The 26,213-nt window shown below is 37.9% G+C and overlaps 1 protein-coding gene across 5 annotated transcripts in view; it reads right to left on the reverse strand.

The window, feature by feature from the left end:
• Window positions 1–26,213, reverse strand: part of Cirl (Calcium-independent receptor for alpha-latrotoxin) — a 473,771-nt gene that overhangs the window by 177,010 nt on the left and 270,548 nt on the right. For all 5 annotated transcript variants that reach the window (XM_069506482.1, XM_069506483.1, XM_034981105.2 and 2 more), the window contains exon 2: window positions 11,677–12,090. In XM_069506482.1, the coding sequence (XP_069362583.1) occupies window positions 11,677–12,046 (370 nt within the window). In that variant the 5' untranslated portion in view covers window positions 12,047–12,090. The remainder of the gene's footprint in view (window positions 1–11,676; window positions 12,091–26,213) is intronic.

Raw genomic sequence — 26,213 nt, forward strand, 5'->3', positions numbered from 1 at the left:
GAAGTGTGCGTGCATGTCGGACCAATCATTTGCGAGACAACAACGTCTCCTATGACTAGACAACCCTAGGTAACCCTACCTAAGTCCGGCTCCTCCATCCCCATACGGGTCCCAGACCAACCAGCTAACTAAGCACACCACAACTAGTACTATAACCTCAACCAACGAAATACTTAAAGATATACTTATAACCTTAAATAATATTGGCTGACACCATAATAATGGACATTAACCAATAACTATTGACGGCCTTAATAAAATATGTCATAAAGAAGTTGCAGCATTATAATCACACGTCTGCCGGATAGACGAGTTTACCACAAAGCCCAATTTCCATAATTAAATTCGGCACATTGCCAATACTCCATTATGGCGAATATCGCAAAGAATCGGCGGAGTCTCAATTTATGTTGCATAACCAAAATTTTTATTCATCAAATCAATAGGATCATATCATGGATATAGGTTTTTAAAACCATACTCCTTCTTAGTGTGGGTTTAGAGTCTAGATTATAGAGATAACCTATCATCATCATCATCATCATCAACAACCGATAGACGTCCACAGCTGGACATAAGTCTCTTATAGGGACTTCCACACGCCACGCTCTTGCACCGCGCCGCCTGAATCCAGCGACTCCCTGTGACTCGTCCGATGTCGTCCGTCCACCAAGTGGGCGGTCTTCCAACGCTGCGTCTTTCGGTGCGAGGTCGCCATTCCAGCACCTTGAGACCCCTAGAGATAACCTGAGACCTATACATACAATATATCGAAGTTTCTGTACGCAGTGGCTTCTTTCAGCTGATCATCCTGAAGTCAAGTCACTCCTTTTCACTTAAAAATCCTTTCTTAATGGAGGTCTACTTTATGGAGAGCACCTACATGCTAAATCTAGATTCTAGAGTCTAGACCTAGCGGTTCAAGGTTAAGGCTGTTTTATGCCAGAGCAACACAGTGCGATATTGAGACATGTCACAGAGTTGCATACTAAAATAACTAAAAAAATTGGTCAAGTGCGAGTCGGACTCGCACACGAAGGGTTCCGTACCATCGTACCAGAAATATTTTTTTAAATTTTCACGGCGGGCGTTTTGAAATTTTTATTATTTGTTGTTATAGCAATATAATATTCCTTGAAAATTTCAACTCTTGTACTTATTACGGCTCACAAGATACGTCCTGCAGACGGACAGACGGACAGACAGCAGAGGCTTAGTAATGGGGTCCTGCTGGAACCCTTTGGGTACGGAATCCTAGAAAGAAACAAGAATCAATGGCAGACTGTCTCATATGCCAATAATTTACTACATCACGATGTTGTCTTGGCATAAAATAAACTACCGCAAACTCCAGGGCCGCACAATTTGACGTTTCAATTTGTAGCTTGCCGCGCTGTCGCGTGTTGTTGCTCCGGTGTAAAACAGCCTTTAGGCCAACACAGATATCCTGAAGTCAATTTTTTCTGAACTCTTCACTCAATCCTGTAATTAGGAAGGGTTTTAATGCGTTTACCTTGTACTTTTTGGGCTTTTTAAAAGCTAATTTGATGATGTCAAACCTACGGACGGTACCTTCCCGTTCATTAGCACTGATTGCAATTTTCGCTGGATGAAACCTTTTCAGACACCTCGTTTGGACTCCTGCGAGATAATATTATGACGTGTCTCTTTGTAGATAGCAGAGATGGCATATTATTGCTACTTCTGGTGATATAATATTTTGTCATTCATATAGATGGTGCTAATCTTGAAAAGGTATTATTTAGCTTTAGTAGAAGAAAATGTAAACAGAATATAAATATCAATCTTCCTACAATATGACTATAAATTGTCGCGAAACTCACTTACGAAAAGCTATATTTTGGTGCCGAAACATCGGCATTGCCTGTAATTTGATTAAAGGACATTTAGTAAATGGAAGTTGCTACCATACTCGCGCCGCTTTTGTAAAAGGAGATACGCTTTTTTCTGACTAGATAACCATAGATATACAAAACAACCAAATATACAGATATATATTAAAATGGTTGTTGTACAGTACAATTAACTGAACTGAACTGATAGATTTATGCGGTCTACGATTTTGAAATCCCTACCCATATTATGAATGCGAAAGTATGTTTGTTTGTTGGTTTATTGGCTTGTCTATCAATCACGTCGCAACGAAGCTAACGGGTCGACGTGATTTTTTGCATGGGTATAGTTAAGAACCTGGAGAGTGACATAGGCTACTTTTTATCCCAGAAAATCAAAGAGTTCCCCGCGGGATTTATTAAAAACCTAAATCCACGCGAACAAAGTCGCGGGCATCAGCTAGTAAATAATAATTAAACGTTAAGTTAATGATTACAGAAAAGTCATCGTTACCTTGAAAAAAGACCCCTGTGTCGTCAGTATGATGAACTCACGAAAACTTTAGGTGCCAAAACATTGGTATTGCCTGTAATTTGATTAAAGGACATTTAGTAAATGGAAGTTGCTGACATACTCGCGCCGCTTTTGTAAAAGAAGATACGCTTTTTTCTTGCTAGATAACCATTGATATAAAAATAAACGAAGATACGCAGTTATTAAAGTACGTTTGTCTTTGTACGCATCGTCCAGCAAGGTGGACCGACGATACAAAGAGGCTAGACTCTAGAGGGAAGTGGCTGTATGAGGGAGACTGAGGACCGGGTGTGGTGGCGCTTATTAGAGAAAACATATTATATCCAACAGTTAACGTCCACTGACTGACGATGACGATGATGATTAAAATGGCTGTTGTAGAGTTAAATTGTAACTGACAAATAGTATGATACCACTATCAATTGCCAGCCATAAGCCTTTCTAGACTATTTATTTATTTTATTTATTTATTCAGATACAAGTTAGCCCTTGACTGCAATCTCACCTGGTGGTAAGTGATGATGCAGTCTAAGATGATAGCGGGCTAACCTGAAAGGGGTATGGCAGTTTTTATTAAACCCATACCCCTTTGGTTTCTACACGGCATCGTACCGGAACGCTAAATCGCTTGGCGGCACGGCTTTGCCGGTAGGGTGGTAACTAGCCACGGCCGAAGCCTCCCACCAGACCAGACCAGAAATTTAGAAATTATAAAATTCCAAACCCTTGCCAGGAATCGAACCCGGGACCTCACACTATTAAGACCACAGCGCTCAGCACTGCGCCAGGGAGATCGTCAAAACAACTACCAACTAACTATCCAAGTATACATACGTACATAGCTCTTCTTAATTTGAATTAGATACTTCAATTTGAGCAGTCATTTTCTCGGATACTTTACCACTCTAGTAAAATGTTGATCTTGGGTTTTGTATATCAATGCAAATAACAGATATAAACAAGAAAAATGGCAGTCTAAATGAAGACAAACGGAATCCACGTATAAAACGGGCCCGGAGACAGAATTGTATTTGACAACTCGACTGAATTTTCATCATAACTTTTTCATATCGCTAGAGTAGGATTCACTACGGATTTTACTATCAAAATCTTTGCAATACCTACTATAGCCCCGTCAAAATTTAAGAGCTGTAAATTTTTGGGTAATATTTAAATATGTTCGGAACACCACTATAAATGAAAACTTGAAGCTCTTTTTCGAAGGCCTATCAGACGAATACTAGGCTCGTACGTTGTATTGTAATATCTCGGAAACGGTGAATTGTAGGAGAAAACATGTTTAACAATTTTGTAGATAATTACATGATCTACAATTTTGTCTAACCTATTTATAAGATAAAACTTACCGTTTGGCTGAAAAACGCAAAAACTTCATATTTGCAAACTATGAATTTGAATATTTATTGCAAATGTCAGATCGATAAGTACTTTCATTTATAATGGTGTCCTGAACATTCGTAAAATTTTTCAGCTCTATGCGAATTACCGCTATTTTTTTTGAGCTAAATTGACCAGGCTACTAGTAAAAGAAGACACGATACTTCAGAAAATAATAAGAATAAATCCATTTTATCCTCGCCTTCGGCTCGGCTAGATGTTTCGCATGAAATGGCTTTTGTTGTACAATCTACTATTTAATTTAATATTCAAATAACTTTTTTTTTTTTTTTTTTTCTACCATAAAGCACCATTATAAAATGGTAGCTTTATTGATACTACCATCTAGCCTATGGGCTAATAAGTAATATAATTCTAGCTTAAACTTCTACTTATGATTAATTTTTAAATCTAATTTACAGTCGAGTAACTGTCCTTAGTTTATTCTAACACGTACTTACAGTTCACTATGTTCTTGTGACCTAGAAAAATAACTTATGAAGATTATTTTAGAGATTGTGCGATCTATCCTATTCTCTCTACCTCTATTTGTAGTTAATATCATTGACAGAAACCTAGTCCCGTATTAGTTCTAAACTAGGTCTTTGTTCGGAAACTTATCCGGAGCAATTGCTGATGCAAGTTCTAAATAACTTTGAGATCTAGGATTTCGACTCTAATGGGGTTTACTTTGTAAAAAAGGAAATAACGGTAGAAGATTATAAAACTTTTGATGTTTTATATTAACCAGCTAACCCGACCTGGCTTCACACGGGTGGCCTCCAAATCGTGGACTAACTCAGAATGAGAAGCGCTTTTTAAAATCCGATACAAGTTAGCCCATTACTGCAATCTCACCTGGTGGTAAGTGACGATACAGTCTAAGAAGGAAGCGGGCTAAGGGGAAGGGTATGGCAGTTTTTAATAAACGCTAAATCACTTGGCGGCACGGCTTTGCCGGTAGGGTGGTACCTAGCCACGGCCGAAGCCTCCCACCAGATCAGATTTTTGAAATTATAAAATTCCAAACCCGTGCCGGGAATCGATCCCAGAACCTCCCACTAATACCATTTACCAGTGTCTACCACGCTGACCCAGTACGGATTGGTAGACGTGCAAAAATTACTTAAGACAAAAACAATGCAACTAAGGTAAGTAAATAGGTACCTACTGCGTAATGACGATGAGTTAGCAAGTCTATAAAATGGATGTTGATTTCAAAATAAACGATCATTATACTATCACGATGATCAACAAAACCAAAGGCTAAATGAGCCAAGAATTTTAGAATTCATCCGAGTTTCAATTTATCACCGGGAGATGGCGTTGAATGTATGAATGAATTGAAAGTTAGATTACACAATTTAAATTCCCCCTTCATGCAAAATAGGGATGGAAAGATGAGGTCTGAGGGGGAGGTGTAGAATACATTATACTTAGGGGTGGGGGGTAAAGGTTGAAATATTTACCTCGCGGGAGTTTGGAAGTGTGTTCGACGGAGCGAGGCAAAATCTTAATGGATTATTATAGGATTGGACCTCTTGGTTTCCCTGAGTATTTTTTCTCTCTTTCAATTCGCGGTAGATTGGTTTCTTTAAAGGATTAAATGGTTTGCATCGCTGTGGAAGTGTTTTTACTTGATCTGCGCGCAATTAGGTAAATTCTTTCGTATCTCATTTTATTGAACAAAAAAACCGGTCAATTGCGAGTCGGACTTGCACACGATGGGTTCCGTACCGTCTACAAACACTAATAAATACTTTAGATAATAAATTTAGAAATGAACTAACTAGATTTAATTTAAAATATAAGCTAAAATCCTATTATATTAACAAATTGTAATGATCCCCATTTTTTGTATGAAATGTAATGTAATGAGAGTTTCTATAAACAATTTATATTGTTTATAGAAACACTATTATTATTATTATGTATTAAGAAGTAGACGGAATGACACACTTTTTAAACCTTCGTGGTTTTTGCTGTGTCTAAATTGGATTTGATAAACATTCTCTATGTTGGTAATTTAAAAAAAAAAAAAAAAAAACAACTTAAAAATAAATGTAACCACAAATTCACGGTTTTCGGATTTTTCCCTTTACTTGTGCTATAAGACGTTGCTAGCAGCTAGCTGACAAATATCATGATTCTAGGTCAACGGGAAGTATGTGGCTTTAGATTCCTTTGACCGGTCTTGACAGACAGACAACAATGAAGTGATCCTAATACGGGTTCCTTTTATTCTCTGGAGATACGGAACCCTAAAAAACATAAAGTTTATCTTTTTTAGGGTTCCGTATGTCCGTAATAGTCACGGTTAGGTACGGAACCCTAAAAAGAGAAACTGCTGAGTTTCTTGCTGGCCTTCTTTACGAATCGGTGGTACATAGTCTTGAAATATCATAAGTGGCACAAGCTTTAAATAAATTTCATTTCACTTCATTTCAACAATCATTCTTTGGCAAATTCAATTTGCCGTGTATAGTCACTTCATCAGCTGATTGTTTCGATATGAAAGGGTCGGAGTTTGCCTATTCCCGGATAATCTTCGAACGATTAGCTAATTGGCTTATATCCGGCTTTTGTTATTTTTAGCAAAAGCGGGTTGTCATGTTTTGTTTTAAAATTGGAGCACATTAATGATCGAAGCTTGATCGAGGGCTTTTATTAAAGCAAATCCAATATAATTTAATGCGTCAAATTTTGAAGTCAAAACTTCTTTAGGCACGTTGTATGATTTTGGAATGGGTAAACACTTTATTGATGCTGATATGACATGACGAATGCTCGGCTAGGAGTGCTGATAGAACATGTATCTAAAACTAAACTTTTTTTATGTTATGGTATGGTTTTTATGTTATGATTTTAATTTACAAACCATGTAATTTTAATTTTTGATGCTACAGTAAATTTTAAAATCCAAAAAATAACCACTGTTATTTCATAATTTTGAATCTTCACTTCTGTCAGCAGGCCCCAATGGCTGTCATTTTTTAAATTCCTTATTGCTTACTAGACTATGCTCCGCGTGGATTGAGGGATGGATTATTATAACTAGCTTATGCCTGCGGCTTTTCACAACTAAAATCCAGCAAGACCCTCTGTCAAGTGCATGAGATAACCAGTTATGTGAGTTCACCTGTCAAGCAGCGCGCAACTTGACCCAAACTAACTTAACTTGTTAGTTTACTTGTTAGTTTAACTCGAAATCTCAAGGAAAATATTGTATTACTAGCTGATGCCCGCGGCTTCATCCGCGTGAATTTAAGTTTGTTGAAATTTCTTTGATTTCTCGGGAAGAAAAGCTGAAATTCCAAATTTCAGCCAAATCCATCCAGCAGTTTTGCTTGAAGAGTAACAAATAAACAAACACACACATACATACAAACTTTTGAATTGGTAATATGAATTAGTGTGATGGTACTCATCTTTATAAGTTTCGATCCCTAAAAAATCCAAGTGCGAGTCAGAGCCGCGTGCCGAGGGTTCCGTGCCATTTCGTTCCGTCATATTTTTGCGACATTATGGACGATAAATCAAAAACTATTATGCGTAAAAATAAATAAAAATCTGTTTTACAATTTACAGGCAAACCCCTTCATATTATGATACCCCACTTGGTATAGTAATCTTACTTTGAAAATCGAAAATATTAATTTCTTGTTATAATGAACACATTTTAATTTTAATTTTGTGAGGTAACCATAAATTCACGGTTTTCGGATTTATTCCTTTATTTGTGCTATAAAACCTACCTACCTACCAAATTTCATGATTCTAGATCAACGGAAAGTACCCTATAGGTTTTCTTGACAGACACGAGAGACAGAGGTACGGAACCCTAAAAAACTAAACGTTGGATTCATTCAAAGTTATAAAATTCACGAATCGAATCATCGAAAATAGCTCCGTTGTTTTCGGAGATGTTCTCTCCGAAAATAGTCTAAAAAGTTGTTAAACTGTGAAAAATAGCGTGTTCTCATTTCGAAATGAAAGCTCTAACTGTCTTAATAATTCAATAATCAAGGTGTTAACCACGGAAAGTGGAACAAACAGTACAGTGTTTATCCTTTTCACTACAGTACGATAATTAAGATGTAAGACTGCCTAAGCTGCGAGAAATGCGTGGGTCTTTACCTACAGGTTTAATAAAATCTTCTTTTTGTGCCTATTCTACTCCCTTTACAATCTGTCGCGCTGCCAAAGGTTACTATAGTAGAGATAAGTGCTTCCCTGTCCATTTTTACTCTCTTTTTCTCTATATTGTAAATGTTTTTGGTACAAATCAGTAACCTTATTAATGCAAAAGTGTGTTTGTTTATTGGTTTGTTGGTTTATTGGTTTATCCTTCAATCACGTCGTAACGGTGCAACGGATTGACGTGATTTTGTGGGTATAGATAAAGACCTGGAGAGTGACATGGGCTACTTTTTATCCCGGAAAATCAAAGAGTTCCCACGAGATTTTAAAAAAACCTAATTCCACGCGGACGAAGTCGCGGGCATCAGCTAGTAAAAAATAAAATAAAATCGGTCAAGTGCGAGTTCATCATGGAGGAAAACATTAAGAGGAAACCTGCATGCCTGAGAGTTCTCTGAATGTTCTCAAAGGTGTGTGAAGTCTACCAATTCGCACATGACCAGCGCAGCGTGGTAGACTATGGCCAAAACCCTTCTCACTCTGAGAGGAGACCCGTGCTCTGTAGTGAGCCGGTGATGGGATCATGATGATGATGATGAAAATCAAAGTTCAATTTTGTAACTAGAGTCTAGTATACTTGTACCTAAAGATAAGATAAGACTTAACTTTAGGGTTGCTACATAAAATAAGATGTCAGTATGGGTATTACTGACATTATGCGGCACTGAAATATCTCGTTCCATCCGAGGCATTCAGTCTGAAAGGCCTTTTAAAGCTAACGAGGCTTTTTGAGCAGATTTGCAAATTCTGCGTCCTTGGTAAGACTCTAAATACAGTCTGAGCTCTTGAAATTATGACGTAAAAGATTATACTACGTAGATATATGTTATATCATCCACGAGTTGAGTATGTAGAGAACTTTGTAATGTCTTCGAGTTCGTATGTTCTTCGTATTCGTATCTTCTCGGTAGGAACGGCATTCCGAACCAGTGGTAAATTTAACTATTTAACGATTCAAAAGCACTTGTGTCTACTTGAATAAAAATATATTCTATTCTATTCTATTCTTATTTGTATACTAAATGAAAACCTAATAGGGATTTATTAGGTTTTTAAAAGACTCTTTGTTGTTTTAAAACAATCAGAAAATATTAATCAGGGTAAGTAAGTATAATATGCAATTTTTTGGTTTTATTTTTTGGAGATCTCATAACAAACTAGTTCTTACTTACTGATTTCTTAAAGTTTGGAGGCTCCCTACATGGGGGCTCGGGCGCAGTTCAGGATAGTTAATGAATTTGTATAAGACCCGCGAATTGCTAATGCACGTGGCCGCCATTTTAGTGACGTCAGCACTAGACTGAAGTTTCGAGCTGATGGTATATTTTTATTTCGACCGACGTCAAAATAACGGCATTTCGATGTTAATGAGACATGGTTTCAGCGTTATAGCAATTTGCGGGACTTATAAGTACTAAAAGTTATGATATTATAATCTCTCAGCCAAGTACATCTATTCTTAGTTAGGATCAATCATCGACTTACCAACTATGGGATCGAGGGCAAAAACAGCTTGATTTAACATCCTACCATCTTACCAATACAAGAAGATTAAAAGAAAAGCAATAATTCAGTACAGCAGTAGCGTAGAAGTGTACAATAAATCGCGACCTGTTCTCAACAAGGGCTTAAACCGACACTTAAACAAGACACACCACCTTCATTGCGGTGGGCAAAAGTGTAACCCAAAATAGCCTTTAAGTCTTGTGGAGTGATGGCTAGAATACTATGTAGCTTTTAGCAGGTGTGGATGGGTGTACGAAGAAACTCTTAAGGTGGTGTTTGTTTTCTTCTAGTGCTGTCTCTGTTTATTTATATTTATTTTTCTTAAGCCTCTCTAGATAATGTACCTACATAGATTAGAAAGTAGTTTCGATAACTGCAAAGTGTCGCTACTAGATGGCAGTAGTAGTCACTTCAGTACTGAGTGAACATTATCACAAATTTGGTCACTGGCAGCAAGCGAACCGAGGATTACCGGTCAGAGCGTCGGGCGCGATCCCAGAAAACGCAGGTTCGAATCCTGCCGGTCCCGCAAATTTTGATATGTATTTAAAAATTATTTAAAAATTACCTACATAGAGTTTTTACGTGAAGATATATTTTTACCTGTTACCAACGGCATAATAAAATTTTGAAAGTAAATGAAGATTTTTCAGGCTGCTTTTTTATTATAGTCACAGAAACTCATACCTACTATGCCTAGATAGGGAATTCCGAACAGAAATCGTGTAGCTTTCAAATTTAATATGACACTGGACATTAAAATTATAAGCAAAAACAAAATTAAGTTCTAATATAACTGCGATTATTAAGTGGTTATATATAGAAGAACATAGATCCGCATCATACATCAATTAGATACAAACCCAAGCCTTGACTTCTCACGCCGCTCTCACTAGATGGCAGCACGCCGCAGCAACCTGAATCGCACTACCAGAGTTTTCTGCAATCTGCACTATAATATATGTATAGAAGCTTCAAGACACAATTGTCGGCCTAGCTGGCGACTGATCTATCAACGTACAGCTGAAACTACTGGACGGATCGGGCTGAAATTTGGCATGCAGATAGCTTTTATGACGTAGGCATCCGCTAAGAAAGGGTTTTTGAAAATTCGATCCCTAAGGGGGTGAAATAGGGGTTTGAAATTTGTGTAGTCCACGCGGACGAAGTCGCGAGCATAAGCTAGTCTATATATATAAAAGGAAAAGGTGACTGACTGACTGACTGACTGAATGACTGACTGACTGACTGACTGACTGATCTATCAACGTACAGCTCAAACTAATGGACGGATCGGGCTGAAATTTGGCATGCAGATAGCTATTATGACGTAGGCATCCGCTAAGAAAGGATTTTTGAAAATTCAACTCCTAAGGGGGTGAAATAGGGTTTTGAAATTTTGTAGTCCACGCGGACGAAGTCGCGAGCATAAGCTAGTCTACATATATAAAAGGACAAGGTGACTGACTGACTGACTGATCTATCAACGCATAGCTCAAACTACTGGATGGATCGGGCTGAAATTTGGCATGCAGATAGCTATTAAGACGTAGGCATCCGCTAAGAAAGGATTTTTGAAAATTCAACCCCCAAGGGGGTGAAATAGGGGTTTGAAATTTGTGTAGTCCACGCGGACGAAGTCGCGAGAATAAGCTAGTTTTACTATAATAATAGTAACGTAATATTAGTAAATAGGTTCGCTTGGCAGCCCTAGTTGTAGCCCGAAAAAACTTTTGTTTGGAATAACCCGTCTAATAGGTAGAAGCAAAACACTTATAACAACAGATGAGTGTAATACTTAGTCACATTAATACTTATGTTTTGTTTGATGTATTAATGAACGAAAACCGCAATTGTTTGCTAAAAAGTTAGTCATAAAATAAGTCAATAGAAAATTGGGTTTTGAAGTTTTTACCTCAATGACTAATTCTTTTCGTCCCACCTATGAAGCCCTCTTGGATAAACATAGTGAATGTGATGTGCTTATATCAAATACAGCGACAGGAAAGTTAACAAGCTTATAATAGCAATGACTCAGATACGAATTTAAAAAGCTAATAACTTATTTAAGGTAGATTGATTTAGGTTGTACATTCTATCACTATTAGATAACTACTCTTTGACCTTTTTGTCATAGAATATATAAATACAACAGAGGTAAAAATAGGTATCAAAGGAACTCACCTGAACTTCTCGCCTCAGCCTGCAGCCTGGTATCCACAAAACACGCCACTAACAACACAAACACTAAAGTCTTAAGTCTACACCACTCCCTTAACCTTCCACTACACCTGGTATTGCTTTCACTAAAAGTTGTATCACGAAAACTAACTTTATTGTCTAACCGATAAACACTATTATTGCTAGATCTGTCTTCCAGAACGACTTTTCTTTTGTAACCATTGTAAGGGATCGTGCCTCCTCTGTCTTCTAGAAGTGATTTTAGATCTAGAAGACTCTTTTTCTTGGTGTTAACAACCTTTTCTAGAGGCTCCAAGTGTTCGGTTTCGAACATAATTGGTTCGTGTTTTCGATTTGTGTTAAATAGTTTCATGGTTTGTGTTGTGGTCAAATCGTCGGCTCATCTTGTGTTGGCATCTGAAACAATAAAAAAAGTTATTTTAATATTTTTAAATAAGGATTTTTTGTTAAGTGGTCTTCCATGTGAGCTGTAAAATTTTGCAATTTATTTGGAAAATATTTTTTTACGCTGGAGTTGAAAAACAGCTGCGGTTTTGTTCTATATGCTGAAGTATTAATGTAATACACATTATTACATTCATTATGTTCATTGCATTTCATTCATTTTTTGTTTGTTTCATTCATTCAATTATTACAGCCCCCAAACTTAAAATTAAAACAACAACTTAAAATTTAATTTAAAACATCTTTATTGTTACCAAAATTACAGAGAGTAAGAATACAGGATATACTTAAAAAAACAAAGGGCGACCTTATCACTAAAGTGATTTGGCAACCCATACCTAAGAACATATAGAACTGTAACACGGGGAGTCCGCAATGCAGCTATAAATATAATATAATATAATATAATATAATATAATATAATATAATATAATATAATATAATATAATATAATATAATATAATATAATATAATATAATATAATTACATAAATAATACATAGCTAACTGTACTTTGCAGAATACAATACTAAATACTTATGACTTATATTCCAAAAATATCAATTTAAGTATTGGGTACCTAAACTGTAGGTACTATTATTAGATTGTTACACCGTTCGCGCATTTTCCTCTCCTCCCGATATTTTTATCTCGTTTTGCGAATTTATAGCTGCTGGCGTTTACCCTATTAAGTTGTTTTTTTTTTGCAAGGGGGAACCTTCGTAAAATGGATAATTCCCAATAACTGTCAATTTGCTAAGTATTATTTATGTTGGATTTGCGACTTTAAATAGGCGCTTCATATGTGTGTATGGAGAAAATCTGTATATATAAAATTCAAAGTCCTGACTGACTGACTGATTTATATATCAACGCACCGCCTAAACCACTGGTCCTCGAGACATGACATTTTGAGGGTGTGTTCTTTACAAGATTTTTTCAAAATTCCACCCCTAAGTGGGTTAAATGGAGGATGAAAATTTGTATGAAAGTCTGTCATTTTTGAAGTTAAATCGATAAGCTTTTGATTAAAAATAAAAAAATACGTATTTCAAGATTTTTGAAAATTCTACTACCAAGAGGGTAAAATAGGGGACGAAAATTTGTATGAGTGTCCGTCATTTTTCAAATTATTTGCATGAAAATTGGTATTTGGGGTTTCGGTCACAAATAAAGAAATACATGTTTCAGGATTTTTGGAGATTCTACCCCCACCTCGATTTTCTAAATTCCACCCAAGCGAAGCCGGGGCGGGTCAGCTAGTAGTCATATTGTTTTGTTGTTTGCGCTATAACTCATGGGATTTTGTAAGGTAACGATACGTAAGACCGCTTTTATAGGTTTCGAAGAGCTAAGTCTTAACTTTGTATTTACTAGGTACTGAGACTTGACATAAAGATGCCTATTCTGTAAAGTTTGTGCGCAGAACAAAATCGATAATACAGATATATTTCTAATCCTTTCAATAATGTATGGTTACCATAGGTTTAGGTAAATTGGTTATTCTAAGTAGGATCGTGTTCCTTTTCAATAAAATAGAATAAAGAACTCTTGTTATTTTTACAAGTTTTTATGGCGGTTCCTCTGGTGCTGCAAATCTTCATGGGCGGCGGTAATCACTTAACATCAGGTGACCCACCTGCTCGTTTGCTCGCTATCTCTATTTAAAAAAAAGTCACAGACCTATAGAGAGATAAGTATAGTAATCGGAAAACAAGTAGTTCAATTAGAAGTGGCAATATGGCGGTTTGCGCATAGGACAAAGACTAATAAAAATCGGTAAAGTTGTAAGTATTTTGCGGTGCTCGGCAGTACTTGGCACACGCACATAGTCAGCGAGGCTCTGTAGTGAGCCGGTGATGGGTTGATCATGATGATGTGAAACTAAAACGATAGACCTCAAAAAAGGGGGATAGAAGAAGAGTGCAAAATACACCGAACGGTGCCGACAATCTAATAACCAATTCATCAAGCGATGTGACAGTGTTATCGTATCGTGTGGTGGGCTGAATCCAATCTGCGCGATCGGAAGGTGGGTCTAAAGTTACCATTATACAGGTAGCATGTGAAAAATCATCTAAAAATTCATATGTAACACTGGCTACCTTACATTAAGTAACCTGTGAAAATTCACGAAGCAGAATATATTATCAAATTTGAAAATTATTACATTTTACTCTTCACCGCTTTGTTCTTTAAATTTTGTGCGCGCATGGTCATCGACTCGAGCTATAAGCTATCGACTCTGTTGCGACGTGATTGAGGGACATAGCAACAAACCGATAAACCAACAAACAAACACACTTTCGCATTTATAATAAGGGTAGTGATAGTGATTAGTCTTTATGGATTAGTAAAAGGGAGGAAAAAAACATAGTTACATACCCAACATTAAATCAAATAATACAAATCCTAATCCTAATCCTTACTAATACTAATTACTAATTTACTAATAATACTAATATACTAATAATTTTATGACTAAGAACCATTATTAAGGAACAAAAAGGCCTATAATAATAATAGAGGAGGATAGACACACCTGCGTCCCACTGACGGAGATAAGGGAGACACAGAATGAGATGAACTTGTTCTTGAAGCCGGATTAACGATCGTCTAGACTTACACTAACGAGCTGCTGTTGGACGCTCGTTATTTTTGATCGATTGTTTCTGTAAGTGACCAGAAATATTGCTGTAGCTTTTTGCTTGTAAACTCACTTGAGTTCGCGTTTAGTGCTAATTTTAAAAATTAAAATAAAATAATAAATTTTAAAAATTAAACGCATACTTAGCGATTGTTTTCTACACTAATATTATAAAGAGGAAAACTTTGTTTGTTTGTTTGTTTGTTTGTTTGTTTGTTTGTTTGTTTGTACTGAATAGGCTCAAAAACTACTGGACCGATTTTAAAAATTCTTTCACCATTCGAAAGCTACATTATCCACGAGTAACATAGGCTATATTTTATTTTGGAAAAAAATAGGGTTCCGTAAGATATTTGGGTTTTTCGGACACAAGGTGTAAAAAATCAACCAGAAAAGTTACTTATTTTGCGTACGCTGCCTAAACTATAAAAGATAGAACCATAAAATGTTCTAATTAATTGTAGATCTTATAAATATCTACAAAAAAGTCCGCGACACACTATACCCATCTATGTCGAGTGAGGCACAGCAACCATTTTTTTATTTAAAAATCTTGAATTTTTTTTGGACTACATTTAAACGCGTTTATTTTACTCATGCTATTAATCCTTATCAAAATAAATGATTTCATCACTAAGAACAGTTTATGGAGATAATATTTGGTCTTTGAATGATTAAAATTGGACGTTTGGTTTTGAAGTTATGGCGAAATTAAAATATTACGATTTCTGCTGCACGGCCCGTTGTATATTTGTTTGTAGGGGGTAATCTTTAGAACTACTGAACCGATTTTAAAAATTCTTTCACCAGTAGAAAGCTACATTATTCCTGAGTGACATAGGCTATACGGGATCTTTAAAAACCTAAATCTACGCGGGCGAAGCCGCGGGGATCAGCTAGTATTTTATATTATAGATGAGATTTTTTGACTGAAAAGTATAGCTATAAGTCTGTGTCCCTTTGACGGAGATAAGAGAGACACAGAATGGGATGAACTTGTTCTTGAAGCCGGATTAACAATCGTGTAGGCTCTAGACTTACACTAACGAGTTTCTGTTGGACGCTCGTTATTTTTGATCGATAGGTGCTTGAAATGACAACACGAACGGTGTGTATGGATGGAATTTTTTATGACTGAAATATTACGACTTATCCATTAAAGGGTTAAGTGCGTATGCCGCTTTTTACGCAATCTCACTTTATTGTTAAATAGAAAAGGTATGGAATCTTTTATAGCAGTTTAGACTGATTTAAAAAATTGGCGATGAGTGCAAATTTATTTCGTATACTTTGAGATGGTTAAAAACTTCAAAGTTTACTCAGGTTGAAATGGCAATCGGGGAGGGAACTCCCGCACACCCGCAGTCCTTACACTAACCCAGTGCGGGTGATTGCAGGTGACGTGAGGGTGTGCGGGACGTCCCCCCGCCTCATACCCCGATTGCCATCTCAACCTGTCGCGGACTATACATTCTAATGTTAAGTGCTCGGAGTGCTAATATATGTAAATACTCAACTAATTTTAATAGTTCAAAACAAATTAGGTAAGTATGAATTTACGTAATTTGAAAATCCAAAAAAAAAAACACTGTCATTTCATAGTTCCCCACTAACTATCAATTTTTTACGGAAAACACGAAGATTCTTTTACGGCAAAATATTTATTTGAAATTAGGTATCTAACTAAGTAATAAATTAGAAACTATAAATATAAGAATAGACACTCATTATCAACATCATCATTTCAGCCTACACTGAGAATTAAGTGTTCGAAACATTGTAAGAAATGTTAAGACTTAAGATACCATATATAAAACTTGAAGTAGTAAAAGGTCGTAAGTGCCTTTATTAATGAAATAGTAATTTCAAAATGTAAACATTTTTGCATAGTGGCAGTCACGTAAAAACGCCAATAGTATCGGATAAATAATGGCAAAACAAGTAAAAGGTAGTAAGTGCATATAAAGCTACTATCGACTACAGCTCTGGCCGCACTCAGGTGCAGAACCGGGCGGCTCATTAATCTTCCCTACTTATCCCACTGCATTAGTTGTTAGGGGGGATAACTTTATACAGTTTCCCTTATCTGATTGTTTTTCATACATCTCTATTATAATTCTCTATATAATGCCCGCAATTTAGTCCGCGTAGATTTTGATTTTTTTTAATTCCGTGGGAAATCTGTTTTTGGAGACAAAAAGTAGCCTATAACACTCTCCAGGTTCAATTTTATCCATGCAAAAAACACGTTGATCTGTCGTTGATCGATCCGTTGCAGGTGATTGAAGGATAAACCAATGAACCAGACCAGGGCACCCTCGTAGCTTTTGTTCTGATAAAATATTAAAATTAAGAACAATAAAAAAAATCTCTGGTAAAAACTTCCATATATGGAATAAAAAATATTCCATATATTTGTCTAGGAATGAAAAACAAATTGATAAAGGAGATAAAAGGTGGTTGCCAAAAATAACCCACAACAAATTCATTATTTCATTTTCAAAATAGACTCAAGGTTTTTCCTCGTGTATTTCATTATTTTCGTAGCTATCTTTAGCGTAAGCTTCACACTTGATTGGAAGTCTATTTGAATACTTGAATAGTCAATAGAAAGACGTTGACATTGATGATTCATTCCCATATTCTTATACTAGCTGATGCCCGCGACGTCATCCGCGTAGAATTAGGTTTATAAAAATCCCGTGGGAACTCTTTGATTTTCCGGGATAAAAAGTGGCCTATGTCCTTCCCTTCTTCTTCTTCTTTCTTCTTTGGGGCTATACAGGTCCTTACTATCCCTGAATCACTGCGACCGTCTCCGATCTATTGTGTTAGCCTCCACTTCACATTTCCTTGTCAAATCCAGTGGCCGCCAGATACAGCAGCACCTTCTTGACTGGAATTGAAGTAACATCCTCCGGATAAATGATGTGTCTCCCTAGGTGGACGCTACGTTTGTGCATCAGAGCAGGGCAGAAGCAGATAATGTGCATCGGAGTCTCGGGAGACTCGTGGCACAGCCTGCAGATGTCCGAGCCCTGGAGCTTAAGGTTATACATGTGCCTTTTCAGGCCACAGTGACCCGTTAAAGCTCGCACCAGGATGCACATGTTACTTCTGTTAAGCGACAGCACCTCAGATGCTACCTTCTTGCTGAAGGATTTAACCATCGCTTTCGAGTGGTTTAACCCTGGCAAGTTTCTCCAGCGGTTGAGTGTGTCATAGTAGCAATAGGTTAGGAGGGTGAGTTGAACCAGGCTTTTAGGTATACCGCAGACAGGCTCTGGGCCTATCTGACGTGCCTTTGCGCCTGATTTTGCCAGAATGTCCGCATTTTCGTTGCCTACTATTCCGGCGTGCCCTGGCACCCATCTTAGAACCACCCTGTTGTGTTGGGCCAGGGTGTTTAAGTTTACTCTGCAGTTTTCAACCAGTCTCGAGTTAACAACCTCTGAAGACAGAGCTGAAAGAGCTGCTTGGCTATCCGAATGAATGTAAATCGTTTTATTGACGTGGTTGTGTTGCAGGATGGTTTCCACACATATTATTATGGCGTATACCTCCGCCTGGAAAATAGATGTATAGGCCCCCAGGTTACGGTACAGTTTGATCCTGGGTTTCTCTCCATAGATTCCACATCCTACGTCTTTGCCTGACTTTGAGCCATCGGTGAACCATTTTAAACATCCCGATGGCCATGTGATTTTGTTGTTTGTCCAATCCTCCCTATCTGGGATTTCCACAGAAAAGGATCTCTGGAAGTTGTATTTTGGGATCATCGTGTCTGACGGCATTCCCAAAACTGGAATCTCGAGTACTGAGTTCTGCAAGTCCCTCAGTGTTTTAGATAGCCAATTCACCTTTCCTTGGCTAATCAGCCTATACATGCCCATTCTCGCCTCCTTCATCAAATACAGGAAGAGAGGAGGTAAGTTGAGAAGAGCTTCTAAGGCTGCCCCCGGAGAGGTGCTCATAGCTCCAGTGATAAGTAGGCAAGCAGTTCTTTGGATACTGCCAAGTTTATACTGGGTTGTAACCTGCGTCAATTTGCTACACCAAACCACGGAGGCGTACGATATCATCGGCCTCACAATGGCTGTATAGAGCCAGAAGGTCACTTTTGGTTTAAGTCCCCATCTTGCTCCCGCAAATCGACTACATATGCCTAAAGCCGATTTAGCCTTTTTGAGCACTCCATCGACATGCGAATTCCAGGTCAATTTCTGGTCTAAAGTGATGCCCAGATATTTGACCTCGCATGAGAATGGTATGCTCCTATTGTTCAGCTTCGGCGACTCGAGTTTATCAAGGTTACGCCTTCTAGTGAATGGTACTATCACTGTCTTCTCCGCGTTGACAGCTAGTTGGTTTTCTCTGCACCATTTTTCGATGGTGTTAAGTGCTCCCTGCATGAGATACGAGATCGTGCTCTGGCAGCTCCCACGTACCATTACCACCAGGTCATCAGCATATCCCTGCGTGTCGATACGGAGTTCAGCCATCTCATACAGTAGTTTGTCTACAGCAAGAGTCCACAGCAGGGGCGATAAGACGCCTCCTTGCGGGCATCCTCTTGTTGTGAGCACTTCAATCGAGATGTTATTTAGCTCAAATTTGGCTATGCGATTCGAGAGCATTGCCTCCACCCATCTGGTGGTGGTCGTATCGGCCAGTTTATCGGCCAGCCCATCCACCAGTGTGCGGGTTGGAGTGTTGTCAAATGCCCCCTCGATGTCTAGAAACGCCGCGAGGGCGATTTCTTTGTCCTCCAGAGCCTTTTCAACCTTGTCGACAAGGTTCAGCAGGGCCGTTTCCGTAGATCGTCCCCTGCAGTAGGCATGCTGGGTGTAGTGTATAGGCTTCTCGATGAGAAGCGTATCCCTTATGTACCTGTCAAGCATCTTCTCCATCGTTTTCAGTAGGAACGAGGAGAGGCTGATGGGTCTGAAGGACTTTGGTAACCCATAGTCCTTCTTCCCTGCTTTAGGTATAAAAATGACCTTCACTGTGGTCCAAGCCTCTGGTATGTAACCCCAGGCATAACTCGCCCTAAAAATCTTTACCAGGATTGGGATCAATAGTTCCACGCCTCTCTGCAATAGCAGGGGCGTAATGCCATCGATCCCGCTCGATTTGTTAGCGCTGAAAGAATTGATGGCCCACCTCACGGCCCCGGGTCTAAAGACAATGGCAGCTCTCCTCCAGTCCTCTGAGCGGGGCCGGTGTGGAGCGCGCGCCAGAGTGCGACTAGCGTTCAAGGAGACCGCTCCCGGGAAGTGAGTTCTAGCCAGCAGTTCAAGGGTTTCCTTCTCATTTGAAGTGAATGAGCCGTCTGGTCCCTTTAAAAGTCCCAGTTGGCTCGGAGAGGCCTTGGAGAGCAATTTGTGGAGTCTCGCGCTTTGAGGCAGACAATCGATTTCCTCACAGAACCTTCCCTGGGATGTAAGCTAACCCTGTACCAAATTTTATCAAAATCAGGTTAAACTGTTGGGCCGTGAAAAGCTAGCAGACAGACAGACAGACGGACGGACGGACAGACAGACAGACACACTTTCACATTTATAATATTAGTATGATAGTAAATATATTAAATTTAGAAGTTATGTTGGAATAAAGCAACATTTATACATACAATGAACTCTGAAAACACTACCTACACTCCTTTTTTTTGCAGTCGTGTAAAAATATAAAACCAAGCGATTTTTTACTAAAATAGCAGTTATCTATAGGTAGGTACAAGAGTTATTTATAAAATACTTTGATAATGGATTTCACATTTGAAACGCAATGTAAGTACTAACAAATGACAACACGGTACGTTAAGTGCATATAAAACGTTTGGCAACTAAGCTGTAGTTTCAGGCAGACTCAGGTGCAGGAGCGGGCAGCCTCATTAATCTTCCCTTCTTATCCCACTACATTAGTTGTTAAGTGGGGGGAGGGGGATGGAGCTATATAGTTTGCAGCTTTACATTTACGTATAGTATATGTAAAGTACTAGCTGATGGACTTTTCAACTTTGTGTAAGCTTCACTCAGAAAAGCAGGTATTATTGAAATATTTGGTGAAACTTTACGGTATAGACATTTCAATTAATTTCCGTAGATTTTTACGTCAATGCGACAAAGCAATGAACATTTACATACATCCAATAAAAAAGGTCTTTTAAGATGGTAGATTTATATGGGCAAAGTCGTGCCGGCAAGCGATTTAGCGTTTCGGTACGGTACCGTGTAAAAACCAAAGGGGCATGGGTTTATTAAAAACTGTCATACCCCTTCCCGCTTCCATCTTAGATAGCATCGTCTCTTACCACCAGGTGAGGAGATTGCAGTCAAGGGCTAACTTGGATATGAATAAAAAAATAAAAAATAAAGTATTTTATATAGCAAAAGAAGTCCATTTAGGGGGTTTTTGCTCAAGTTACACTGTTCTGTTCTTATACTGTCATATTCTGTCGGTTCTTAGAAACGTTGTTCTTGGTTAAAAATTACTTAGGTACTTTGTATTTGGCAATTATAGCAATGTAGCTAAACTTATCGAAGTATTTTACAGATAGATTATTGTTTTTTGTTATTATTATTTTGGCTGATAATTAGAAAAAGTGAAGTAAATGAATATATAACAATTTTTAGGCAAGCATTGGCGCCTCATTCAAAAATTAGCTAACAATTAAAACATCGTAAAATTGTACACGGTCAGTAATCGTAAAACTCTAAATCTTATGTTCTTTTTTTGATAATTGTAAAAATGATTATAAATTTAAAAAAATATGTACCTACCTAAAGTAATTTTTGTATAACTCAACACATTACTGAATTATTTTTATTTGTTAAAGTGCTATAGATAATAAGTCAGACACTTATAATTACCTATTCAGTGTTACCTATTCAGTTTGGGAAGGCACTGGCCTCTAAGATACGGGCTTTCCTAGTTTTGGGGTCAGGATTCTAATGTAATGTACCTGTACTGAGTTTCACTAATAAAGATTTCTAGTTTCTAAAGTAAAAACGTGTCAAAACTTTTCTAATCTCTTAGAAAATCTTAAAGAGCAACCATCACAAGCAACGTTCACGTTCCATCAATATTTTTATATGAAATAACACGGAACAAAATTTGTAACAACTTGTCGCGGCTCCGTGTAAAAGAACGTAACTGAAAAATGCCGTAACTCCCCCGAGAGAACTTTGGAGTTCCATCGGATTGTGTGATCTTCCGCAGGTGTCATGAGTTATTGCGTCATCGTACCAGTTTCATTGCGCGTGAAGATGTTCTATTATTCCTGGGAATAGTTTCTGAAACGGTACGAAGGTTTATAACAATAGTTTTTGATGGTTACTGCTCTGTGAAATAGAAATTGTTTTTCTTTATTGTGAACGTATGTGCCTTAATATTACAAACAAGAAGAATGGAAATCGGAGTAACACATACTTTATTTAACATGTAATAGACACAGCTTTATATAGGCGTAATTGTAAAAAGTTTTGTTGTTGTTATGATGCCTGTAAATTTGACTTTTAAATCCCGTAGGATCTCTTTGATTTTCCGGAATAAAAATTAGCCTATGCCCACCTCCAGGTTGCAAGCTATCTTTATACTAATTAATCGCTGTACTAATCTACTAATTATATCTCTGTACTAATTAATGATGATACCCGCGACTTCGTCCATGTGGATTTAAAGTTTTTAAGAATCTCGTGGGAACTCTTTGATTTTACGGGACAAAAAGTAGATTATGTCCTTCCCTGGGATGCAAGCTACCTTAAGTAAAATTTCTTCAAAACAATTTAACTGTCGGAGCCGTGAAAATCTGACAGACAGTTACACTGCCGCATTTATAATAATACTAGATGATGCCCGCGACTTCGTCCGCGTGGATTGAGGTTTTAAAAATCCCGTGGGAACTCTTTAGTTTTCCGGGGTAAAAAGTTAACTCTCTACCAAATTTTATCAAAATTGGTTAAACTGTTGAGCCGTGAAAAGCTAGCAGACTGACAGACAGACAAACACACTTTCTCATTTATAATACTAGTATGGATTATGTTTTATTTAATATATTTAAAAAAAAGACTACAAGAAGCTCTAAAGATCAACTATTCCAATCTAGAATTAATAATAATAGATCAGCATCGTCGACGGGTTGAAGTAATGAGATATATTTTGATAGTTGTCTCTCAAACCAATCACAAGATAGTATATTTTCTATACATTAGTTCAGTACCGAGTACGCTTTAACATAATTATTTTAAGCTATTATAAATAGGTAGTTATTAAATGCGAAGTGCAATTTGCAAGTCGCAACCCGTAAGTAATTGGATTGCATCTAAAATGATCAACAAACGTTTGCACCAAATTCAACATTGCAATTATGTATCTGTCCGCAGCTGGGCGGAAAGCTGGTAAGAAATATAAACACTCATTTATTGCAACAATCCCTAAGTCCGTTCCGCTTGGCTCTAGGGAGCGCAGGTGATGCCCCCTAGTTGACGGATTATTTGCTTTATCTCGGTTTTACCGCCTTTTACGTTTTTAGGAATTTGCAGTTGCAGCGTTCGTACGGCAAAATGGCAAAAAGGGCAATGTCAGTCGAGATAAAGTGGTTCAATTGTTTATTGTGGATATTACTTAGTTTCTGTTGTCGTTTCTTGTTTTGTATGCTTTGGTCGAATATACAAGGTGTTATTTTGGCAGCGGGCAGTGGGGCGAAAATTTAAGCTTTTGACGATAAAGTTTCGTAATTTTCTAAGGAATTTATAAAAGAACTATGGCATCGCTTTTAAAGAAAATTATCATTTTTATATAAACACTCATTTATTGCACATAATCCCTAAATAAGTTTCGCTTGGCTTTAAAAACTGACAGTGATGACAGTTTTTGGGATACTTTATTTTGGACAATGTTCAAAAATTGGGTCCAAAATGTCGCATGGTCCTTTGCAGATCTAAATTCTAAATCTTGTAATGCTAAATGTGCCATTAGTAGAACTTTTGTTATTTATCATAACAACCTAATGTTACGTTTGCTAACGACTATAATATTATTCCCAGACACCTAGCACTATGAATAATTCATCGAGTTTCTATGAACATACAAACTGGGGTAAAAACTAGCTTAGCCAGCATATTGGTACCACGTAATAGTAAGGGCGATAGGGCGACTATTCGTTAGGTTGAAGCAAGTATAAAAATATTTCAAGAAAAAATCAAAATTAAACATACTCATAGGGTGAGATCTATAGAGCGCACTCTGACTTTGCTCAGACTTAAGACACGGTTAAGACGAGACAGCGTTATATAGCTGGCATAAACCTGTTTCGATTTAACAGTGACTTAAGTCTAAGCAAAGTTAAAGCACTCTCTATAGATTTCAGCCTTATTGTTCTTTGGGCACATTACGAAGAAGAGTGGTACCATCAAACACCCCGTGGTACAAGGTCGAATCAGGGCACACGCCCACGTGGGCGATCCCGAACTATATACTATACTAAATACTATAGTCGGCGACAGCTCGGGATCACAATCGCGGAGGGAACGCTCCGCACACCCGCACAGCCCTCGCGCTAACCCGGTGTGGCCGAGTGCGAGGACGTGCGAGTGTGCGGGGCGTACCCCCGCCTCATACCCCTATTGCCATCTCAACCTATCTGGAACTATAGATGGACGGACTTAATCCGTTCGCAACTACTCGTAACACGCCTGTCTCCGTGTGTGCACGTAATGCCACCAACAGAAGTCGCTGGAGGGAAATCGCAACAGTGAAGAATTCATAGCTATCAAGTCAAGAGTGAACGATTGCGAAGAGGTCTCAAAAAGTAAGTTAACCTGGTGGGAGGCCACTGCTGCGGCTAGTTACCATCCTACCGGCAAAGCCGTGTCGCCAAGCGATTCAGCGTTCCGGTACGATGCTGTGTAGAAGCCGATAATAAGATATAAGTACGGCTTTAATAAAACTGCCATACCCCTTTCAAATTAACCCGCTTCCATTTTACACTGCTATTTACCACCAGGTGAAATTGCAGTCAAGGGTTACCTTGTATCTGAATAAAAATAAAATAAGGACAGTCTCGCTAAGTAAGTGAGAATGGTCACCCTAGTAATAATAGTTCATCGCGTTAATCTTTAAAAGGTACGGCTGGGCGGCTAAATTTAGAAATGGCTGTTCACTGCCCTTTGCATTCTCAGGAGCTGGTGTCAGTTACTGTAGCATACTTAGCATACATTGTTTTTAAAGTAGATAGGTATCCACCTAATGTATTTAAATCTATCTATTACTATCATGCAGAACCATCTACCTTAGTAATCGACATTGCGCAACGGGTTGCGAAGCTGAAGTGGCAAAAGCCGATACATAGTTCGAAAAACTGATAACGTTGGCGTCCCAAGGTGCTAAATTGCCGACTTCGCACCAGAAAGCACAGCGGTGGCAGACCTTCCACTACGTGAACAGACGACGAGTGCGCCCCACGTTTTTCGTTCAACAAGTATTCTCATGATAATAATGTATTTATTTCCTAAACTATAATTGTTTTATACATTTTAGTCCATTTAAAATAATGTGGTATTTAAAAAAACTGAAATAATTCACATTTATCGGCATTCGGTAGGAACGGCATTCCGAACCAGTGGTAAATTAAACTAGTTGACGATTCAAAAGCACTTGTAAAAGTTTACTTGAATAAAAATCTATTATATTCTATTCCGAGCACTATTAGCACTAGCATGTCGGTGACACGACCCTAAATTTTTTGGCCATCTTAAAATCACCCAACGCGTCTGAAGAAGTTTTCACTTCAAAAAAACACCCAACTTTTCAATACAAACGAATAAACCGCCTGCAGCAGCCATTATTTTTTTCTCAAAAATAAGCATATAAATGTGAGAATGCAGAGCTTTTATGCTTATATGGGTAGCATAGCGTAAGTACAACATATCTCACATAGCTTATGAGTTGCAGATCGCCGTCAATTCCCATAAGAACGCAATTTCCTATCAAAATGTTCAGCTCAAATAGCGCCTAGGTAGATCGCGATTTGCCTAACTGCGATAAGCATCTATGTTCTAGATCTAGACCATTTCCCGCAGGATCCGCGGTGCACGATGTACGAAAAAAGACTAACTTATATCTGGATAAATAAATAAAAAATCCGTTGCTGGTTTACTAGTTTGTTAGTTTATCTTTTAATCATTAAAGCCATTTGAAGCCTCAATAGCTCAACCGGTATAGGAGTGGACTGAAAACCGAAAGGTCGACGGTTCAAATCCCGCCCGTTGCACTATTGTCGTACCTACTCCTAGCACAAGCCTGACGCTTAATTGGAGAGGAAAGGGAAATATCAGTCATTTAATATGGCTAATATTCATTTAAAAAAAAAAGGATAAACAAACACCCATTTATGATATGGGTAGTGATCTGTGATATAATAAAGATAG

The sequence above is a fragment of the Maniola hyperantus genome, chromosome 23 (genome assembly GCF_902806685.2).
Source record: "Maniola hyperantus chromosome 23, iAphHyp1.2, whole genome shotgun sequence".
Classification (NCBI taxonomy): Eukaryota; Metazoa; Arthropoda; class Insecta; order Lepidoptera; family Nymphalidae; genus Maniola; species Maniola hyperantus.